Source organism: Nannobrachium achirus (genome assembly GCF_963921795.1).
Source record: "Nannobrachium achirus genome assembly, chromosome: 2".
Lineage (NCBI taxonomy): Eukaryota > Metazoa > Chordata > Actinopteri > Myctophiformes > Myctophidae > Nannobrachium > Nannobrachium achirus.
Window position 1 is genome coordinate 61,717,070 of NC_137811.1, and position 22,977 is coordinate 61,740,046.

The following is a 22,977-nucleotide window of genomic DNA, read 5'->3' on the forward strand; positions in this document are numbered from 1 at the left end:
CATACCTTTTTTTTTCGCTGAGCTAAACGCCCTGCTCGATCGGCCGTGGTCCGCGGACCACCGCCGATCGAGCAGGGCGTTTAGCTCAGCGGCGTCAGTTCAGAAAAAGCTAAGGTTGACGCTGGAATGTCTTTACAAGATTAGGAGCATATGTATCACTGACGCTTGGATTCAGCCGTCCTGGGCCCTGGAATGACTAAAATCACCATGGTTACCATTGTGTGGCCAATCAGCTTGTGTTACCTTGTGTTACCATGGTGATTTGGTACATGACCGTCCTCCCCAGGCCTGGGATTGCTGGATGGACGGCATTCACGTAGCAGCAGCCATGTGTATGGTGGGGGGGGTTTAGTTTAGTGCTTTACTATACTACTGAGGACTTGCTGGATGGACGGCAATCTCTCACCGTGTCTATATGTCTCTCTACCTCTCGCGGAAAAAAAAGGGAGAGAGAGTGTGTAGCAGACTCTCTATGTCTCTCGACCCACTCGCTCTGTTACACTGCTCTCTCTCTCTTGCTCTAATTTCTCTCTCTCTCTCTCTCTCTCTCTCACAGCCGTGATACAAGAGAGAAAGTTGGGGAGAGAGAGATTGATTGATTGATTGATTGATTGATTGATTGATTGATTGATTGAAGACTTTATTAGAAGTTTGCATAGGAAAAGGTACAGTTTCATTCACTGGTACAAGGTCTACTAAAAGGAGATCCATGAAAATACTAGGCTTATTTCCATAGTAAACCATATATCTCATATAACATTGAATGACAGACAAATAGAACACAGTACTATGCAGTAGATATGTAAAGAAAAACAAAAAAGAAAACAGTAAGAGTGCACGTGTGCGTGCGCATGCCCATGTTCGCGTGCACATGCATGTTGCACGTTGCAGAGGGGGGGGGGGGAGAGAGAGAGAGAGAGAGAGAGAGAGAGAGAGAGAGAGAGAGAGAGAGAGAGACAGTGACACAACGTAAACACATGCACGTTGCGTGTGTTTATTGATGTAAACTCAAGACATGCATCAGACTGCATTCTGAGATAGACAGCGCCGCCGTGTGGATGACAGGCGTGCCTGCATCCACTGCTATCAGTATGGACCAGAGCCCTTATAGGTCTATTGTCCACATAACTTGAGGGATTGAGCTGAAATGTGCCTTTATACTTGAAAAGTCTGTAAAACACGTATTTGTTTACCCATTTGTTTGAAAACATACTGCCTGATGCATCATTGAAGCCAAAAATAGAAGGCTGAAAAGAGTTATGTTTGATAGCATCCTTTCGAAAACATGTATTCAGAAAGCTGTTTTGGTGATTACATCGCCTACAAACAGCCCTATTTCTAAACAATAGAAAATGATAGCAACTTACTACTTGGCGGATTTGTAAAGAGGGCGAATTGATCTTTCCATACGTATATGGAAGTTGGTATATTCACAGTAGAATGAATAGATATTCTATTTATTATACTAAAAAGTCGTTTATCTCAAAATGTCTATGCAAAAAGGCTGTTTTGATAGCAAAACAATCTTTATAAAGTTGCCATTTACTAGACTATAGAACAAGATACAGATTTTCTAGTTTGATGTATCGGAAAGAGCGCGAGCAGGCCTTTCCAGTCATATGGGTGTGGTGTGCAATACACTCTACAGACGATGCGTAATCGTCCCCCAAAATGAGTGAAAAATCCGGCAGTAGAGACTTAGAGCCAGATTTAAGGGGGCTGAGAAAGAGTTAAGGGAAATTTACTACTGGCCCTCAGGGCCAGTGGATTTTGATGATCACTGGCCCTGACACGCGTGTGTGCGCAAAACTTGCGTCCTCCTTCATCCTCGATACTAGCGTCTTTTTTTTTAACATAGGACATAGGAGTGAACTGTACTGTCCTGTCCCTTTCACCATTCAAAATATCATTCCCCATAAAAACAACTATTTGATTCAATAACATGTAGGCCTACTCTTAACGCCAGCTGTAGCCTGCTTAACTGGTGAGGGCCCCAGCCCAGATTGACAGCTGTCTGTCTGCCTTCCCAGGATCTCCTAATGTGGGGTTAATTAGCATAGGATCAAGGCTATCAAAGCTGTATTTTATAGATGATATAAACATTTAAATAAAATACATCTATGATATTCTTGATCCAAGGCTAATGGTTTATTCTGGCATAATTGCATCATATTTACAAACTGTGTATACATTCCTGCTCCAGCTAGTCAGTTATACAGAAGATAGAAGCATAGGACAGCAATTATAGAAATATTAGACCTTAACTGTGGAATGTTCAATCATGTTCAATCATGTATGCAACATTTAGGAAAATAATTGCCAAATTTGACATCAAAGTTCCCACTCTTCTGTTACATGCTAAGCTGTCTGTCCCTCATCCATCCATCTCTGACACTGAGACACTCAGTCTACTCTCATCAAATGAGAAGAGATGATCTTCTCATTTGATATACATATTCTCAATAGGCTACATTACACGTTGATTCTAAATATCTAGACTACAACCGTTAAAAGAAACAAATTTGCCGAATGCGTTCCACACGCACCGCGCGCGTGCACGCACACACACACACACACGCACACACACACACACACACACACACAGGACCGCCCCCCTCTCTCGTTCACTAGACACACAGCGACAGCGTCAATCTCTCCTATAGTAATGGACCTTTCCCCAACTTCAAGAACATAACTTGTCTATTGTACTTTCTGATTCTGACACGCGGTGACATTGGATGCTGAACAGCAGGGCAACAGCGCTCCGCTGTCAACAATCTATAGAAGCTAACGCTGTTAGCAGCATCAGCTACAGTAGCAGTAGAGATGGGATTTATGGCTCTTTGAAGTGAGCCGGATCTCTGGGATCCGTTCCTTTCAAAGAGCCGTTCAAAAGACTGGCTCATTCTAGTTACTATAGCTACGTTCATTTCAAAGAGCCGTTCAAAAGACTCGATTCGTTCACGAATGTCCCATCTCTAAGCAGGCTGGCTGCTCTTCCTTGTGTAACTGACTGCAGCTGATGTACACACGCACCGCACGATGCACGCAGAAGGCACTTTGCTCGTCTTTGATCGGGATCACGCAACGTTATATTTTAGCGGTAATTACGAGACGATTTCACCGAAATTATTACAAAACAGTAGTACCACAAGGAATACTGATGTGAAATTAGATAAACGTTTTTATTCGTTTTATTTTCAAGGCATTACATTCACTGGCCCAACGGGCAAGTCCCTGATGAGTTCTGGTGGCCCTGTCACTCTAAAAAGTACAAACGGGCCAGCGGGCCATTTATAATGTTGAGTGCTGCAATCAGTACACATTATCTCTGTAGTGATTCGATTTAGACACATCTGTATGATTTTTCATATTCCATCCTGATTGGCTTCCAAAGTTGGCAGGAGTTGCCCGTTTTGAACAAAATGACTCAAATCATGAATTGCTTTTTCTACTACCCCCAAACCTCACCCAAATTGGTACACATTATCTCCGTAGTCATGTCATCAAGATGCACCTGATGCATTCTGATTGACTATGATTGACTTTCAAAGTTTGCTGGAGGGGTCCGTTTTGCACGACATGCTACAAGCACCTCTGTACCAATCGACAGGAAACTTTGTATGTACACTCCCATCAGGTATTTTTGGAGCTGTGTGAAACACAGGCTCCCTATACGTAGCTTTGTGGGTCTGTCTGTCTGTGTGTCTGTCTGTGTGTGTGTCTGTATGTAGCCTGACTTCGGCACGCTACTAGTCCCACAGTTTTGCCACCACACACTCGCGCCATATGTCAAATCGACCGGCTTACTCGGGAATAGTGGGCTAGTAACTTGCTAAGAGAAAGGTTCAATAGTTTAATTGATATTAATTTATTAGTGAATTAATTTTCCCCATTGACTTATAATGGCAATCGCAAAAACTCACATTCAATTATTTGTCTCTCGCAAACCATAGGGGCTAGAGTTTCAAGACTTGGAGAGGAGGTTCATAATGGTTTCAAGGATTAAATAAAAAATAATTGTGTCATTTGGCCGCATGGTGGCGCCATAACACCCCACTTTACGTTTTGGCCTGTAACTCTTGAACCGTAGGTCGGAAAATTAAAAATATTTTTTCCCTGGATTCCTTGGGTCATGACGCATCTCCCCATATAGGCCACGCCCATTTGCGCCATGATAGATTTTCCGCCATCTTGAATTTTCTCCAAAACACACTTTTTGCTCCTTTTCCTACATATTTTCTTCAAATGTCACACAAATCGGTACACACACACACACACACACACACACACACACACACACACACACACACAGCTCCACTTCACACGGGTGTGATTTTTGTTACTACTAGAGATTTTGTCCAAACCTCATGCAAATCAGTGCACATGACTACAGACTATCTCTGTAGTCATGTGATCAAGACATATCACTCACATTTCTCATATATTCCATTCTGATTACCTTTTTGGGTGGCCTTTTGCACAAAATTCCACACATCATAAATGCAGCGTCTTATTGCTGGGAAACTTTGCACGCACATTCCCACTAAACCAAGGACAAATCTCTATCCCACATCATTTGAAATCTCCTCATGGTTGCGCAACAACTCTCGCTTATAACTCTTGAACCGTAGGTTGTACAATCAACATCTGTTTACCACTGGATTCTCTGGATCATGACGCAAATTTTTTTTTTCCCCCTTTTTTTTTTTTTTTTTTTTTTTTTTAAATACTTTTTGCTACTACTCCTAAATATTTGGTTCAAAATTCACACACATTCGTATACATTATCTCGGGTCATGTGATCAAGATGTTTGCGGAGACCTGTGCTCCGAGGAGCACACTTTTCTAGTTCTCTATTATAATCCATTGTTTACTATTTAAACCTTTCGTTCAACCACATTAACCCTGGTATCCCTATTTTGGGGGTGTCATTATAGGTGAAAATCTTCAAATAAAGTCACAATTATCAAAAACTAAACAAGTGAAAATAGAAGATATACTTGGTGGTATGACAAATGGCACAACTAGCAGCTTTACGGTGCAAGCTCACAACGCCTCTGCTAGTTTGCTATTTGTCGTACCACTAAGTACAGTGTGTATATACAGTATACTATAGGGTATGGGGTCATCAAGTACGTCTGGCCTTAGGCCAGTTGTTTTCTAAGCCATTAGATGGTGGGCCAGTCTGCCAGAACATAATCAATGGCTATTTTACCGCCTTCAAATGTTTAATCAAATGTTAGAGACTGTCACGGTTGAGACTTTTTGTGACTTTGTGCCTCATTCATTGTCTAGGTTTTGTAATTAATTGTATTATATGGTCTTATAGTGTTCTTATTTCTATGTTCCTGTCTGCCTCGGCTGTATCTAATTTGTCATACATTTTGTTCCACAGTTGGTCCTTGTGGGAGCCTTGTCTTGTGTAGCATGTGTTAGTTTATGTTTGAGAGTTATTGTCTTTGTTACTTGTCACCTGGTAACATTTAAATACTAAATATATATTTCATCACCTCCTGCCTTCAGTGCCTTGCTGTCTCACATTTGGTTTCTCACCGCACCAGCATGTGACCTGCAGATAGAAATGGTTGTGTAATGTGGCCTTCACAATTCTTTTTTGTGAAGGCCACATATTTGAATGGTGAACTAAGAAGACATTTAATTTAGTCAGACTTCTTTGTGTGATAAACAAAAGCTCAAGGTCTCTTCTTACCAACGGAGAGAAACTGTGCAATGTGTTAAAGCACGGTGAGAACATTTTAAAGGACAACTTTGTTTTTTTACAACAAGGGTTCATATTTTAGATTGTACCGGTAATTAAAGAATAATATAAAAGATGAGTGTTAAAATTATTTCATTTACTTCTTTCTATTGTTTTAGAGATTCTTATTTCAGTGTTTGGGGGCATGCATACAAGTGGCTAAATATGTAATTTTACACAGAATAAGCCCATTCCCAAGATACAACGCAACCTTTTATGGTTGGATGTGACTTATGGGGGCTAGAAGTGTTACAGTAAATAGCAATAAAGAAACTGCTGGCTTGTTGCGACTAAAAAGACATATTTAGCCACTTGTACGTATGCCCCACATTTTAGCACGATAAACGCGATAAAACAATAGAACGAAGCAAATGAAAACATTTTAACTCTCACGTTTTCTTTTCTCTAATTACAATCTAAAATATGAAACCTTGTTGTCAAAAACCAAAGTTGTCCTTTAACACGTTGCAAGCCGCGGCAGAACCCTCTGAACAGAGGTAGCGCCGAAGAAATAAGCCATTTATTTACAAACATGTTTTAAAAAAACAAAGCCCACATGATAACAACACGTACTGGAGTGCTCGACACAGCGTACATATTCATCCTGCAGAGGTCGGCGATCTTACTTTGGCGAGGCGGAGGGGAGATCAATTCCATTCGTTTACGTGCGGCGAAGCAGGGAAAGGAGCGATAGAGAAGCGGCGCCCGAACGTGATTGAAACCGCGATCCACGAACAGAGACAAAGACCAGCCATCTTGTTTGAGCTTCTTGCTGAGTTTCAACACTGGGGAGAGGATGAGGCTCCTCCTGGCCAGCCATCCATCCAGAATGTGAGTCAACGGCGTGGCCTGCTGGATATTAGGAGTATCACACCCAGCACCAGAAAATGACTGTCAGAGCATATTAACCCTTTCAGATCGCTCCAAAAAGACACAGAGAAGAATTTCCGATGTTTTTTTTTTTTTTATTATAATTTATATCAAAAGTCCGGGAATAGACGGCGTGGCTGATGGGACCCAGTAGGAAGTCCGAGGGAGTACGGCCAGGCTTAGAAGGTGTTAACGCAAAAGTCTAAAGACAAAATGTTAAAACGAAGCATTTAAAGGAGGATGGAAAGAGCACTGCGTTAATCCTACCTGCTTTCATTAATGCAAAGCTGCGTCCCATCTATTGATCCCACTATGAGGGGTTCAGCGACGCATCGCACCCCACGGCTTGATTTGTGACGTGCCTGTCATTCACTCTCAACATAAATTAGATATAAAAGCATAATAAGCATTCTTCCGGCGTAGTCGATTCTCTATTTGGACATTATACATTATATGTCTTATCACTCAGATGTTGTAAACTATTTACAAAACAAATTTCAGGCCAGATCACTGGTAGGTTAGTTGTGGCCCATGTTGCCTACCACTGCTGCTGGGCTTAAGATGTTAAAGAAATAGTTTAAAAAATGACTTATTTTCTGTCAATTACACACCCCATGAAGCTTTGAATTCATGGAGATGTATTTGTTATTTTTGTCGCGTTCCTAAACCAATAATCTGATGATTGGCCTCCATGAAGACTCTTTGAGTCTCTGCCTGTTATTCAATTATTGGCTTTGGAATGCAATAAAATAAAATAAAATCTCCATGAATTTAAGGCTTCATGGAGTGTGCAATTGATAGAAAATACGTGTTTTGGGTGAACTACTCTTTTTAAGAAGAGGCATTTTAATCCCTTGTATTGAGATTGCAGATTTGACATGGAGCCAGCACACGTAGAGCCTACTGGTGGGGTTTGATTCTGTGCCAGTGAGAAGTAGTGGTCTCAGGGGGTTTTGAACTACTGAACCTTTTCTGGGGGGGCTATCATTAAACATTATCCCAGGTAATAAAGTTTCATTGCCCTGCTGCCCCAAGCTCTCTAGCGTGAATACAGTAAGTGGGTCAGTTAGAGGTGTAGTTAGAGGTGTAGTGTAGAAATACTAGTACTGTTGTTGAGCTAGACGGCATTGCACAGGAATTGCAGTATAGCTCTGCAGCTGATATTATCCATGTGGTGGAACGGCAGTCCTCTCTGCCTCTCTCTTCTCATTTCAGGGCTCCTGTTTCTTCTCTTTGCACTTTGCCCTTACATTCTCAATCTTGGATCACAGTAAAATTGCCACCAACTCTGGTTGTCACAACCACTGGTTGTTTGAAACGATAGAAGTGTATAGGAACTTGAGCTTGTTTCCACTGTTGCACTCATTGTCTCCACCAGCCGAAGGCTTGGGGGAGAGTATGTTTTCCCCTTCGTCCGTCCGTGTGTCCGTCCGTGCGTGCGTGCGTCCGTCCGTCCGTGCGTGCGTGCGTGCGTCCGTCCGTGTGTCCTCGCAGTTTGTGTGCAGCTAATCTCAGTCGCCGTTGGCCCGGTCGCTGCCAAAGTGAGCACACACATTCCCTGGATGCCAATCTAGAACCTCTGCCCTAAATTTTTCAAATGGGCCTTTTCTAGCGCCACCTAGTGGCTGATGTTCGCAAAACACATTTCTGTGCACTACTCTTACAGATTTTGTCCAAAAATCCTACAAATCGGTAGGCAGTATCTCGACAGTCATGTGATCGACACAGATCTGTCCGATTTAGCATATTCCATCCTGATTGGCTAAGATTGGCTTCCAAAGTTTGTAGGATTGAGCCGTTTTGAACAAAATGCCTCAAATCCCAAACGCAAAGTGCAATTATCATGAAATCGCGCACACACGTTCCCACTAGGCCGAGGAAGAAATGCCACTTAATTTTTTTTAAATCAGCCTCATGGTGGCGCTATAACAGGCCGATTTGTGGTTTTACCTATAACTCCACCGATCAGTTTCAAACTTTGTAAGCGCACTCCCTAGAGGCTAAGGATAAACCTTTGCCCTGCCTTTTTCACATCAGCCTTTTATAGCGCCACCTTTGGGCCGACTTATGTAAAACACATTTTTGGATATTACTCCTTGAGATTTTATCCAAAAATCACGCAAATCGGTACACAGTATCTCTATAGTCATGTGATCAAGTCCGATCCGTCAGATATTTCATATTCCATCCTGATTGGCTAATATTAGCTCCAAAGTTTGCAGGATTGCTCCGTTTTTGAACAAAATGCTTCAAATCATCAACGCAGCTTGTGATTACTGTGAAATTTGCCACACATATTCCCACTAGGTCAAGGAACAAATGCTACTTTTTTCACATTGGCCTGTTATAGCATAGCACCACCAGGACAACACGGCCTGGTGGAGACCTGTGCTTTGAAGAGCACTGCTTCTAGTTACATGGTGCTTTGGATAAGAATGTCAGCAAAGGTCTAAAAAGGCTTTCATGCAGTAGTGTATGCTTCACTGTATTATTTTGGATTCTTATGGGGACAGCAACGGTTAAAACCTCTGAGAACGGCAAACGGATTTGTTCGGAGATGAGGCAGCGAGACAGTCAGCCGGTTCATGTGATTTAATGGAGCCGAGATGTATGACTGTCTGGGTGACGAAAGTGGTCTCACACAAAGCAGTGCTTTATATAGTTTGCCAATCTATTCAGCAATGCATCTCGCCATGTTCTCAATAGTGCTTAAGTGGTGCTAGCTTGGATACAATCCTTCTTGCGTCGAAATCGAGGAGACAGGCAAGGACTAATCTTTGGCATTCATCACAGCATCAATTGATCGATAGTATAGCAACTGTGTCTTGAATTATAATAAAGTGAATGCTTCTCATGGCCTAAGTGTCTAATAGCTGGTACAGATTCCTGAACTGACTGAACTTATGAGCTTAGACGTATGTGTCATCAAGGTGACTGAGCATGAATAATGACACAAAAGATGGCAATTTTCCACCAGTACAGCTCCACATGTCACTACAGTGTCTTTACTCTTGTCTTCCCACAGGGAGTGCCGTTCCCCCAGAATGAGGCCAATGCGATGGACGTAGTGATCCAGTTCGCCGTGCACAAATTGGGCTTCCAGCTCAGTGACATCATGGTGTACGCCTGGTCTATAGGAGGCTTCACAGGTACACACACACCAATGCTGCTGCTGTTTGTCTTTTGAGGTGGTATGTTTTAATGAGCCCTCTGATGTTTAAAATAAACAAATAAATGTAATCTCATATTTACACACTTATTTTTATTATATAAATAAGGCCCTCTGGTGTTTTTCTCACTTGCACTCATTTATTTTTTCAAACATGCACAAGATGTACAATGTACTGTACATAGGACCCGCACACCATCTTCCACTTGCATGTTTGAAATTACGTTGACCCATGCCTACGCACCCATCGCTAAGCTTTAATCAGGTGTACATAAGACTGTTGCCACACATTTATTTTGAAAATTAGCACAGATTTTATCATCTTTCTGTGTTTTTATGGCTCATCTGTGCAGTGTGCACAGTATTTCTCTTTGCTTTGCGTTTCATCACTGTTGTGTGGAAGTGAACTTTTTTTAACACAATACACTTAGCCCCAGGCTAATCCCTTTCTTAATCCCATATTTATTTAACCCTCAGGCTAATCAAGCTAGCTTTTTTGATTGAGGGTTAGCACTGTTTAAACCTAGGTTAATAAACCTTGCTGATTGATTAATTGATATAATTTATAGTTGACCATTTTAAATGTACAATACACAGTTCTGCATACAGTGCTAAATGATGTTCTCTTTGAAATTACTTAACCCATGATTAAACAAAACTTGAGTAAAATGTGATTAAAGATTATGGATGTAACAAATGATAGATCATTTTGAAAAATGGCAGTTTCACGATTATTACGTGTACATAAAAACGTTTTATTCGATTTTCTCCATAATGCCTTTTTCAAGCAAGGCTCTTCAATTATATTACCAAATAGTTCCTGTTCTCCCTTTATTTTATTTTATTATACCATAACAAGCAGGGAACCCAGGGCTAGTATAACTCAGGGTTAAATTCGCTCAGGGTTATTATATTATAATGTGTGTGTTTAAGTGTTTAATGCTTTAATCAAAGCTAAACTTTGTCTTACGCCATCATCCACATCCCATCCGTCTGTCCCCCTAAACCCCTCTGTGTCCCGTCGTGTCCTACGTCCTTCTCCTCTGTGTCCTCCTGTTCCCTGTCTCAGCCAGCTGGGCAGCAATGTCGTACCCAGAGATCCGCTCCTTGGTGTTGGACGCCTCCTTTGACGACCTGCTTCCTCTGGCCCTCAAGGTCATGCCTGACAGCTGGAGTGAGTCACTAAGGGGTCACTGTGTGGGAGCTTATGGGCTTTCTTCTTTCCTCAGAAATGTACAATTAGTTGACTTTTGTGTGTTTTTGTCAGGGCCGTTGGTGCAGCACACAGTCAGGCAGTATATGAACCTAAACAACGCCGAGCAGCTCTGCAAGTGAGTGACTGTGTACACACATCATCATCATCATGTGTAATTGCATGAATAACAATTTAAATGTTATATTAGTTTTCACAATTACAGTTCTTTAATCTGTACAATATCCGCAATATTGAAACATCTAATCATTACATTTTAACACATTGATGCCCTTGATTAGAAAATGATTTAATCGCCGAGTGGCCAATATTTTATTGATTTTTCCTTTTTTCGGTAATACGAGTATTTCCGGAATTTTCGTGCGATAGTATTTTCTTTCACTCAGAACAGAAAAATGGCAATCGCGGCCATCAGTGCTTTTGTAACGGCCGGTAGAGAAGGGCTTGTTTTAAACATGAGCGTGATCTGGAGTTGGATTACGAGATAAATACACTTTTGTGAATCTCATAACACTGGCCTGTATAGGGGAACCGGATTTATATTCCTGATCACCCTATCTCCCATTGCATTCTGGGAATTGGAGTGTTTCTCTTCAGCCACGGCTGCCCCATAGTTTAATATAAAACCCTATCAGACATGTCAAACGCCTCATGGGAACTGGGAGACATTGACGTGTGGGCACGTCGTGGGCATCAAATGAGTTGATGCTTACTATAATACTTGGTATAAATGGTAATGTCACCTAATGTGTTGATGTAAAGTAGATGCAAAAATGTATGTGAAATATTTTTCAGTAATCAGAAATAACAGTCAACATTATGATCAATGATAGCTAATGCTATCCTGAGCCAAAATCCTACAGGCCAACAACATACACACACATTCGATCCAATAAAACCATTGGATATTACACAAATCATTGATACTGTAAAGCAGGACTTTCTATCACCTGACCTCCCAACTTCCTGCTCCTGTTTACAGATACCAGGGACCGGTGTTGTTGATCAGGAGAACCAAAGATGAGATCATCACAACCACGTAAGTTGGCACTGCACGTCCTCCAACATCACCACCTCTCTCTACCTCCATTCTTGCTTTCTTTCTTCATTCGACCATTTTAAAACGATGACACAAAAGCATACAAATGTCATCATGATTCAAAAGTTGTGGATGAACATGATTTCCTTTGTGGTCTCTTTCTCCATTTGGAAAGTTAGGCATTCATGACATAAATAATAGCCTATCAAAGATAATTAGATACATACACACTTTGTTTTTTGTAATGAGGAGTGGAATTCCTTTTGTGGTTCTGGCCGTAACACGCCAAGCCAATGTCTGGCCTCCTGGCCATCGATTTGCGTCTGTGGATGAAAATGGGTGGTAGACTGGTAGTGTGTGTACTAGTGATGCGTGGATAGGCTTTTGAGGTCATCCGAATCCATCCACGCAAATTAATTATCCGCCCAACGCCCATTATCCAACCGCATTAATTATATTATACAATGTATAGATCTGCACCATCTTCTAAACTATTATTATTATTATTATTTTCTGGTAGGCTTGTGCGATCACAGAAATGCATTGATTTAGCCTACGGAATGTCCGTTCGTCTTTTTTTTTTCTTTTCTTTTCTTTTTTTTAGTCTGTGCTGCAGGCAGACACACACACACACACACACACACACACACACACACACACACACACACACACACAGAGCGAGAGAGAGAGGGCGAGAGACAGAAACAAACACAAACAGCTTGTTAGTGGGAAGTTTAACTTACCTACAGTACTTTGCAATATGGAGCTGAGAGATTCACCTTTTAGCGCAGCGCAACCATAGAGGTAATGAGCGCACCGAGGCATGCCATGATGCCGATGCCTTTAACTTTAAGTGGTCACAGCTGTTTAGTTTTATTGTGGACTGGACATTGCCTCATGAAAAATTACGGTTACTTTACACATTATACAAAATAACACACACTCACAGACACAAGCATACAGAGATTTAGCTTTTTATTGATAGATAATTTATGTCATAATTTATTTCCTGCATTATTTCGTCCGCGGTTATCCGAAATTAATTAATAATGATATTTGATTGATCCAAATCCGCCCGCACCGCGGTGATCCGCAGTGCACCGCGGCTAAAACCGCCATCCACGCATCTCTAGTGTGTACTTTGCTGTCGGTGGTAGTGAGGCATCTGCTGCATGGGTCAGTCATCTGATTAAAATGTTGAATTATTGGTGGAACGTGTTGATCATAAGAGCCTCTCTCCACCAATAAGGGTGTTAGCCTTACCACCTTTTGCGAAGAGAGACTTCTCGCACAGACTTCACAGAGGCACTCACTTCTGGCAAAATAACAACTCAAGATTGATCATATTATGGCATATCTTTTTGGTAATGGTTGATACAATATATTTCCTATAATGAGTTTTGTTCCCATATATTATCTGGGTCAGACGTGAATCTTTGCCCTAGTGCAGGCAGCACAGCATACCGAGAGAAAGTGTGAGGCAGAGAGTGAGAGAGAAACACTGTCACCTGACAGGCACAATTATTTTATGGCATGCACTCACTTTTGTCAAACGCACATCATTTATAATCTGAACGTCAACGTTGCAGAAGAACGAAACATATTTATAAAACCCTGCACACACTGCAGGGGTGCGTTCAACAATTTCAGAGATGCATTCATTTACAGAGTCAGTCATGTTCTTGCGAGGAGCACAACATAACAGTATAATGTTATTCATTCATATATTCATGTTATTCATTCATAGCCAGTATGGTAGATTTATTTCCTCTCACACAGGTGCAGAAAAAGCGCCATGAACTGATTGTCATGTGGCATCTCACAATCTGGTCTCCCATAGTAGTCTGTAATACATGTCAGTTTGTTGTGTCGGGACCTTTAGGGCTGACATTAGAGTTCTATTGAGTGATTTCCCACTCTGCTTAAAAAAAAAAAACCTTTTAGTTATGTTCTCACAGTAATAAAGCTGCAGTGAGAAGATATCTTTATTAATCCCCAAGAGGAAAAAGCATAACAGCAGTAAGGAATGAGACATGGATAAGAAAAAGGTAGATCACACATCGAAATACAACAATGGTGTCAGGCCAGAACCAGCTAAATAAATACAAACTTTTTAGGAAACGAAAAAACAAAATGTTTTTCAGGAAATTAAGAAAATATATTTTTAAAACAAAGCAATACTGCCTCATCTAAGTTGGTATTGTGACTTTATGTATTGTCATTATATTATCACTTTACCCAAATCCAGCTCTAGAGGAATTAGGAGGTTTTGTCCGTCATTATCCGTCATTGATAAGAACAGCTGACAATGGATCAGATCTCCAAGCTCACAATGCATCACAGCACGTGAATGAATGCCCTGATTCTTCATAACACAGAACCACAATATCAAGCATGGCTTTAAATATTACAATGACTTCTGGAGAGAGCTACCGTTGCAGTTTCAGTAGAACTAGCGAGAGAATAGCCCTGAAAAATGTCAGGTTGCTGCGACCTGTATGATCCACGGCTAGCGAGAGTAATTAACTCATTTCTTGTCACATTGCTCTCCTCAGAAAACATTCATAGATTTTAGAAATAGAATTAATTGTTTTCATAACATTGGCGTCATTGCTAAGTCTGTTAAACAGGTAAACTGTTTAACAGGTAAACAGATTTGGGGGGAAAAACTCTGCCTTGTGTTTATAAGCTCTGTGGGGAACTCACTCAAATCAGGGGGTGGAGTTAGGAGTTTTTGCAGACAGGTTTAGCATCCAATAGGAGTTAGAAGGTTCTTTCTGAGGCGCTTTTTATTTTAATACTTTTCATTGGTTCAATAATGTTTTAACCAACACACAGACGTAAAGGGTTTTCATTAGCGTTGATTTATTGAAAAAATTATCTAAAAGCTGAAAAATGTAGTTAGGAGGTTTCCGCACGACAGTGACGATATACTACACACTACATAAGATTAAATAAAAATATTGAATCGTGACGTGCATTGAACCTGGTTTATTCACATAGCCTTTCATGGAGTTCGATGGGTTCTGATCTACTGTAAGTAGAAGGGCTACTGTATGTGTAAATAAAAATACTGTTTCCACAACAAGGACGAATAGTCACGCAACTGTTTGTAGCTACTAGTATACAACTAAGACATTAGAACATCCAGAACTACTTAACTACTTGCTTAACAATAAGATTGTCTGTGTCTGCAGAGTAATGCCAGCATCTTGCAATACGCAGAATCTTAGTTGCATAAAGCCTTAATATAATTAGAAAATAATAATGAAGAAAGGGAAAAACAGACGTTTAGGCTTTGTAAAGGCCACGTCAATTAATGTAACGTTAATGTCAGAAAAACTGGATGTCTTAAACACAGTTGCATCTCCATTGACTAGCCTATTATGCAAATAACATCACACACCAAAACAAGTGAAGTATGCTAAAGAGGTTGCACACCAATGACTTTGAAAACAATTAGGAAGGAACAGATTTCTGCAAAATATAGTCTCTTATGGATCAATTAACATGCCCCATGGTGGACACAAATACGATCACAATTACAGTTTAGCAGCTTGTGAAACAAGTCTTCCATATATTCAATGTTTTCCACTGGAATTAAATCTGTAGAGAGAGCGAGAGAGCAGAGAGAAAGGAAAGGAAAGATATCATGTTAAAAGAATAGCATGGTTTTGCAAAAAAATCTTTACTTTTGTAAGTTGTGATGAAGTTGATTCTGATAAACAGAAAGTCACGGATAAAAACATTCTATTGTGGTTCTTGGTCATGTACAAACAACACATAATGAGAAAGAACAAGAGGTTGGAATCGAACACAGATTCTCATACCCACAACGAGTGCACAGTCGGTTGCACCTAACTGGCTGTGGCACTAGGCAACCCTACTTATGAATACTTTTCTAGTTCAAATAAACCTGCCAGGTTTAATCAGCCAGAGAGCTAAAACTAAATAACACAGGTGCACAGGTGGAAGTGGAAGCATGTCTGTCTACTCTGGGATGGGCATGGCTATTAGGCCTGAGGTGCATTTCCCAGACGCGCTGTAGCCTAATAATAAAGTTCTACTGTCTCTGACAACTGTAGTTTGGACAAGCATTCGCAAACAACATCATGAGGCGGCGTGATCGGAGCTAACAGTTCTTGAACCGTTGTTAGTTAGACCTATCGCTCCTTGTTAGATATTCTCTGCAATTTCTGCATCACAGGAGTCATATAATTGGGAAGAAATAACCGCAACAGATTTTTTTCAGGCTGCATTATGGAAATATTTTTCTTTTGTTCCTCATTCAGCTGTCACAAGGTTGCTCATCCCTATGATGATCCATTATCCCTGCCAGACAATGTCCTCGCAGTACCTGGCAAAATGCACTATTTTCAATAGTTTGTTGACAAAATGCAATGGATTCCGCAAAGGATAATAACATTTGTGGTGATTTTAACTGTCAAAATTGCATAATAACCTCAGGGGTCATTTTAACTGGCAAAATTGCATAATAACCTCGGGGGTGATTATAACTTGCAATTTGCCTACACATGGGTTTGAACGCCGCAGCAGTCCATAATGTTCTTCTGTATTTTACAGTGGAGCAATTAATAATAACAATGCTTCTTAACTCATTGACTGCCAAGGCACGAGTTTCACGAGTTATTACAGTACTCCCAGGCTGCCACAGCCCGAGTTTCCCGAGTTGGAAGCCATTTTGAAAAAAAAAAAAAAAGATTTTTTCTTTTTTTCAAAATTTTTTTTTATAAAAAAATTTCTAAAAATGCCTCAAATGTATTAGGCATGATCGCAATTGCGAAATTGCATGTTTAGCCCCATAACAAACACATCTTTCAAAATGTCAAAAATGGCTGTTTTGTCTGACTTTGAAGGCTTGTATCTCATGAATGCCTGAACGGATTTCCAAGCGGATTTTTTTGTTTGAAAGCTGTTAAAAAGTACTACACATATGGTGCATGATCTAGGCATGGGCGTGCACGATCCGTGCACTAAAAATTGATCCGTGCACTAGAAATTTAGGAAGGTGGCAGTTTTTGTTTTGTCTGACTTTGAAGGCTTCTATCTCATGAATGCCTGAACGGATTTCCAAGCAGATTTTTTTGTTTGAAAGCTGTTAAAAAGTACTACACATATGGTGCATATATGGTGCATGGGCGTGAACGATCCGTGCACTAAAAATTGATCCGTGCACTAGAAATTTAGGAATGTGGCATCCTGGTACTTGGCGGCCATCTTGAAAAGGGCATTCAATGAGTTAATTGGTCCCTGTACCAAATTATCGCCTTTTGATTGTTGTTTGCGATCAATGACTAGACGTAACTAGAGTTTTCAACTCAAGATTTTAGCAGTTGTTTGCCTGTTTTAAGGCTGGATTACAATTCTTCTAGTAATCAGAGGATTTTTTCATGTGCTCCCTGGGAATTAGGCTAATCATATTCTATTTATCATATTCTAACCATTAGAATTCTGACTGTTTGAATCAATATTCTAACAGTTCAGCTTAACAGAAGATCTGTTATTTGGCATTGAATGAGATGTTTTCAAAATGATATAAGCAACAGAATAATGAATAAACATACATTTTCAGAGCAGAAACTTGTCCTCCATTTTAATTGGGTGTGGGGGGGCCCTGGGTATTGGTCCCTGGCACAATATAGGCTGAAGAGGACCACTGTCCTATTTAGGCCTGACCTAAGTTTTCTGAAAAATGTCAAATATTAATAAAAAATTACAAAAACAAATATGTTGCTACATATTGTACATGTATTGTACTACACAAAAATGTGTTCCTGGCCTGAATGGCTTAAGTAGTAGTACTTCCACTTATAGCTGAATATAGGTCCTTCCAAACACCAGCTGGATCAATGGGCATTGAGTTGATGAAGCTGCACTGGTGGTCAGTGAGAGTGTTCTTTTGAGTGTTGAGAATGAATTCGCTCACATACGAGTGCAATGCTCGCCCCAGACGTTAATGCATGTATAATTGCTGTCGGCACACTTGGCATCACCTCAAGTGGTTTTTAGAATTGGTTGACAAGATGTTTAATCGTCCATTTCCCCCATCTGGAGGAGAGGAGTTCTTAATTTGCCTGCGGAGTAAATTACGGCCCGCAGTTCATTCTGACTCCACAACGGTTTCACTGGGAAGCATCCAGAAACGTTGGGGATCCCTTGGATCCACGGCTTTGAGTGCAGTTATTGCACTCACTTTCAGTGCCCAGCCATTAAACCACATCAAAGGCAGTGGCACTGCAGTACTGCAATCATGCGATGCAATAATATATATGACAAAAAATCAAACCTCGGTTCGAAGTGGAGCGGTGAATCTGAGCAGCTATACTGTGTGTGTGTGTGTGTGTGTGTGTGTGTGTGTGTGTGTGTGTGTGTGTGTGTGTGTGTGTGTGTGTCTGCACAACAGCGCCCCTCCTTTAACATGTGTGGCCACTCAAGGTATTGCCAGGCTACGGACATAGCCAGCCACATAGCCAGCCACAGACATACCTGTCTATTGGGAGCGCTTTCACCGCTCCAAAAATTAATATGGGTGTGTGTGTGTGTGTGTGTTCTTCGCCCAGAATAGGCACGCTAGAATTTGAACCTTTCTAGCAATGTGTCTCAATCTTATGTATATTCCAACTTTACGGATTCAAACACCCCCCTAATAGTGTTAATACTGTTCTCTTGGTTGTTCCTAAAACTGGCCTCATTACCAGAAGCCGATTGGCTTTTTGCTGCCTGGGCACCAAAGCTTTGGAACACCGTCCCTGCCTGTGGCTCTAGGCTAGCAGCTAAGACTGTCGTCTTTGAAATCACTTCATGTTCAGGCATTTTCATTGTGTTTATCTTCTTGCCTCTCTTTTATTGGTGCTTATCTCCTTTTTATGCCTTCTGTTTGTTCTGTTTCTATAGTGCTTTCCAACGTAAGTTTATAAAGTGCTTTACAAAAACAAGATAAAACAAATCATATTTTAAACGTGTGAAATCTTTGATTTCATGGATAGCAGAGCATCGTGCCGTGTTTGTGCTGCTAAGCCAGTATTAATCCCTGATTGGCTAACCTGACCTGTCGGATTAAATTATTGGCTGAGATTCACTTAACGTTTGTATAGTCAATATAATTGGAACATCTTGTTCCCAACATGCATGGCCCCAAGTAGCAAGGGTGGTATCCTTTGGGTAGTATTTTATATTTGTGCGTGTACCAGGCCTAGAATTTCATCGTTTTAGGGGCACGGCCATTTGGCCTTTGGTGGTGTCAATTATTTTAGGGCCAGGGTTAGGGTTAGGGCCAAATGGTAGGGCAGGAGGGCCATCAAATAAAACAAAGGTCCATTGAAAGAATTCATTAAATTTAAAGCTATACCATGTAACTTTTTTAATAAAACAAATCTTAAAATTGTCCTAACTATTAAATCGCTAAAGTTTTAGAACACCCACTCTGTTAATTTCAGCCCCAAAAGCCTTTTCTTTATATGTGTTCTACTGAGCTCTTGTGGCCGTGACCGGGACACTGTTTTTCCTGGCAAAATTACGTCATCTGCATCATTCTGTATACGTGTCTTCAACAGCAGTGTTGTTTACACTGGAGTCTAGCATGTAACTCCCCAATGCCTGATCGCAGAGGGACACGAGAGACCTCTACGGACTCGTGGTCTGACACGCGGTGGTCTGAAGGCCCGGTCCGCGGCGAAAAACGGCCGAAAAAAGCAGACGCGACCGCGGTTTGCTATACCGCTACTGACCACTGGTTGAGCAACTTACACAGTATAGCTTTAAGGGTGAAGGATGATTTTGAAATGTAGACTATCTGAAGTGAAAAGAATCTCAGCCCTGCACAAATCAATTAGTTAGTAAGTACGAAAGCAGAGAGGGAAGGCGTAGATTGAGCAATTTATAACCCATTTTCCAAAATTGCTTTAAAAGTCAAGTGTAATTATTGTTATTATTTCCATGGCCATCTCTGAACTTTTGTCTACTTCCTTACCTTATTCACTTTCTACTTTTTCCAAATGATGGCTTTGAACTTTACAAAGCACAAAAGATAATTAGAGACAGTGAGAAGAATTGTCACATTGACATCATCCACCGGTCAGTATTCATTTGCTTAAAAAACCTGGACTCTTTATTAGAGTGTTAATGTCAGTGTTAATAGAGCTGCTTGACGTCATTTACACATCCTACTTGGTTTCTGTTTTTACAGGCAACATAGTACACGCACGCGTGCGCGCACGCGCGCGCGCACACACACACACACACACACACACACACACACACACACACACACACACACACACACACACACACACACACACACACACAGAGAGAGAGTATGAGATAATGATGTTGATTTCCCCTGGGGGGGCCAAATTCCTGGATGGGCAGGCCTGCCCCCTCGAGGCCTGGGCATAACGCCAGGCCTGATTATGTGTGTGAGATCAACAACAAAGTCACACATGAGAAAGTTGACTGTAAAACCTAATTTAAGGATGAGGGCTGGTGCCTCTCTGACAGGGACCACAGCAGCATCACAAAGGAAAAAGTTGGATAATCCCCAAAAAAAACGTTTAATAGGTGCAAAAAAAAGGAAAAAAAATACTGCATTTTGACCGCTGTCATTTCCATGCATGTCCTATTTCACCCATAATACCTACTGATTTTGAAGGAGTACAGCACATACAATATAACATCATATTTATATTGTCTTTTTGCAGAGGTCCAGAAGACATCATGTCCAACAGAGGAAATGACCTCCTACTTAAACTGCTCCAGTTCAGGTCTGTCCACAGAAACCAGCTCATGTCAAACTCCTATCTTTGTATCTTGGGGAGATACCGCCATACCGTCGGTGAACAATGATGTATTACCGCGATAACTAAAAATCCATACCGCCCCAGCCCTACAGTAGTCCAATGATTCTTAACCCTTTTCATTTCAAGGACCACCAGTTTTACATACATTATGCCAGGGAAACTCAAATACAGTAGCTGAACCTGTGTGCCACATTACAAAAATGGGCCAGTTAATAAAATGATAACATTAATGGTACTTGATAACTAACAGCCTTTCATTTGCGCCGTTATATTGCCTTTATATATATATCTTAACTGACACGTTTTTCTGACAAATTAAACATAGTGGTATTGAATTTGCATGAAGCAAAAGCATCCTGCCATTTTGGGTTAAACTTTAACCCAAAATGTCTGAAAAGTTGATGCAGAGAACTGTCACTTTAACCGTTAAAGTGACTGTTCTCTGCATCAACTTTCCAGTGCTTTGATGCTGCTCTGAGTCTGAACGAGTGCACATGGATGATCCTGGATGATTATTCATGTAATAGTAATGTAATTATGCTAAAGATAAGATAATAACTTAAGATTTGATTGATTGATTGTTGGGCCAGTCAAAATTGTGCCACGGGCCGGAAGTGTTTGGAATACTCACATTCCTAAGAGTTTGAGTATCACTAATGGAGCCACTGATCCCCATTAGTTTTTCTTATTCTTTTTTTTAATCGCTGGGACCCCAGTCTATGTTGTAAAATCCAAAAATGGGTCCATATTTATTATGGCTTTTTTACTTGGACTTGTACAGTTCCATTTGGTTCCTATCAATCATTTACCTGGGGGAAATGATTGGTAGTGAAACACCTGTAAAGTCCTTAATGATCTGTGGGTGTCCCCAGACCAGTGCACTAATGGGTATAATGGTTGATGATGTCATTTTCTGCCCAGGTACCCCAAGGTGATGACAGATGAAGGAATCAGAGCAGTCCGACAGTGGCTTGGAGCTTCCAGCCCAATAGAAGAAGGTATGTCTCTGTGTGCACAGAGCAGACATATAGTGAAATGGCAACTTCACATGTTCAGTTGTTCCTTCAACGGTGGCGCACCCAACACAACAGCAGCAGAAAAATGGGCAGATCTATAAACCCAAAACGTGTTCATCTGGTTTGCATTCTGGGCTTGCAGATCTTTTATGTTTGGCGTGCGACAGTCAGAAAACCTGTCTTCCTTTTGTGAGTGACGCTTAGAGAGGCTCTAAGTGCCGCGGCTGTGAAACCTTTAGTAATGTAAATAGTAATGTAAATGCAGCTCAGGGACACTTCATTAACCAGAAAGTAAGGTTGTCAACATGTGGTGCTTAATATTACGGTATGTTGATGTTGTTGAATACAATCCTCCTTAAGTCCTTATAACTCCTTTATAACTTATTACAAACTTGTGACATCGCAGCTCTAACCTTTCATCGCAGCCGCTAACGCTCTGAAGCAGAATTACAGTATATCGACATTTTGGCTTCTACAAGCTACAAACTATGTCATATAATGTATTATAGGTGAATCTTGAATAGTGTGGATATAAACAAGCATAATAAAAATAGAATATAATTCTTCCTTAGCATGCATGTGGGTGATTTGGAAAATCTCTGTTTTGAACCTTAACAGCACTGTGTGACTCATAGGCATGTACAGTAAATTCCCCCATAAAAGTGTTAATATTCTGTGTCGCCTTTTGATGAGTAACATGTGTGCAATGCAATACCAGCTTACTTATGCAAATGATGAAACAGAAGCTAAAACGTGACAGAGCGACAAAAAAACAAATATGTAACTAGGAGAAACAAATGACACTAGCATGTGAGCACTAGATGAAAGGAAACTCATGTCTGAACCAGCCAAAGGAAAAGAGGAGAGGAAGGAACAGTGAAAGTCAATATGATGATCAAAGCCCCAGCTGAGCTGGATTGCAGTTTGATTACAGAACTACATCATGATGTAGAATCCTGCATCCGCATGTGCAGCATGTAACCACATGAACCCTGGTGTCATGTTTCTGGGCTTCCGGTAATATGCAGACATTCAGCAAAAAAAAAAACATTTTGGCAAACACTTAGCAAAAATGTAAAGATCTACATCGAAG

The 22,977-nt window shown here is 40.8% G+C and overlaps 1 protein-coding gene across 1 annotated transcript in view; it reads left to right on the forward strand.

The window, feature by feature from the left end:
• Window positions 1–22,977, forward strand: part of abhd16a (abhydrolase domain containing 16A, phospholipase) — a 47,451-nt gene that overhangs the window by 20,046 nt on the left and 4,428 nt on the right. Inside the window, exons 12-17 of the mRNA XM_080747215.1 lie at window positions 9,657–9,780; window positions 10,870–10,974; window positions 11,068–11,131; window positions 11,996–12,052; window positions 20,770–20,832; window positions 21,790–21,866. Of these exons, the coding sequence (XP_080603341.1) occupies window positions 9,657–9,780; window positions 10,870–10,974; window positions 11,068–11,131; window positions 11,996–12,052; window positions 20,770–20,832; window positions 21,790–21,866 (490 nt within the window). The remainder of the gene's footprint in view (window positions 1–9,656; window positions 9,781–10,869; window positions 10,975–11,067; window positions 11,132–11,995; window positions 12,053–20,769; window positions 20,833–21,789; window positions 21,867–22,977) is intronic.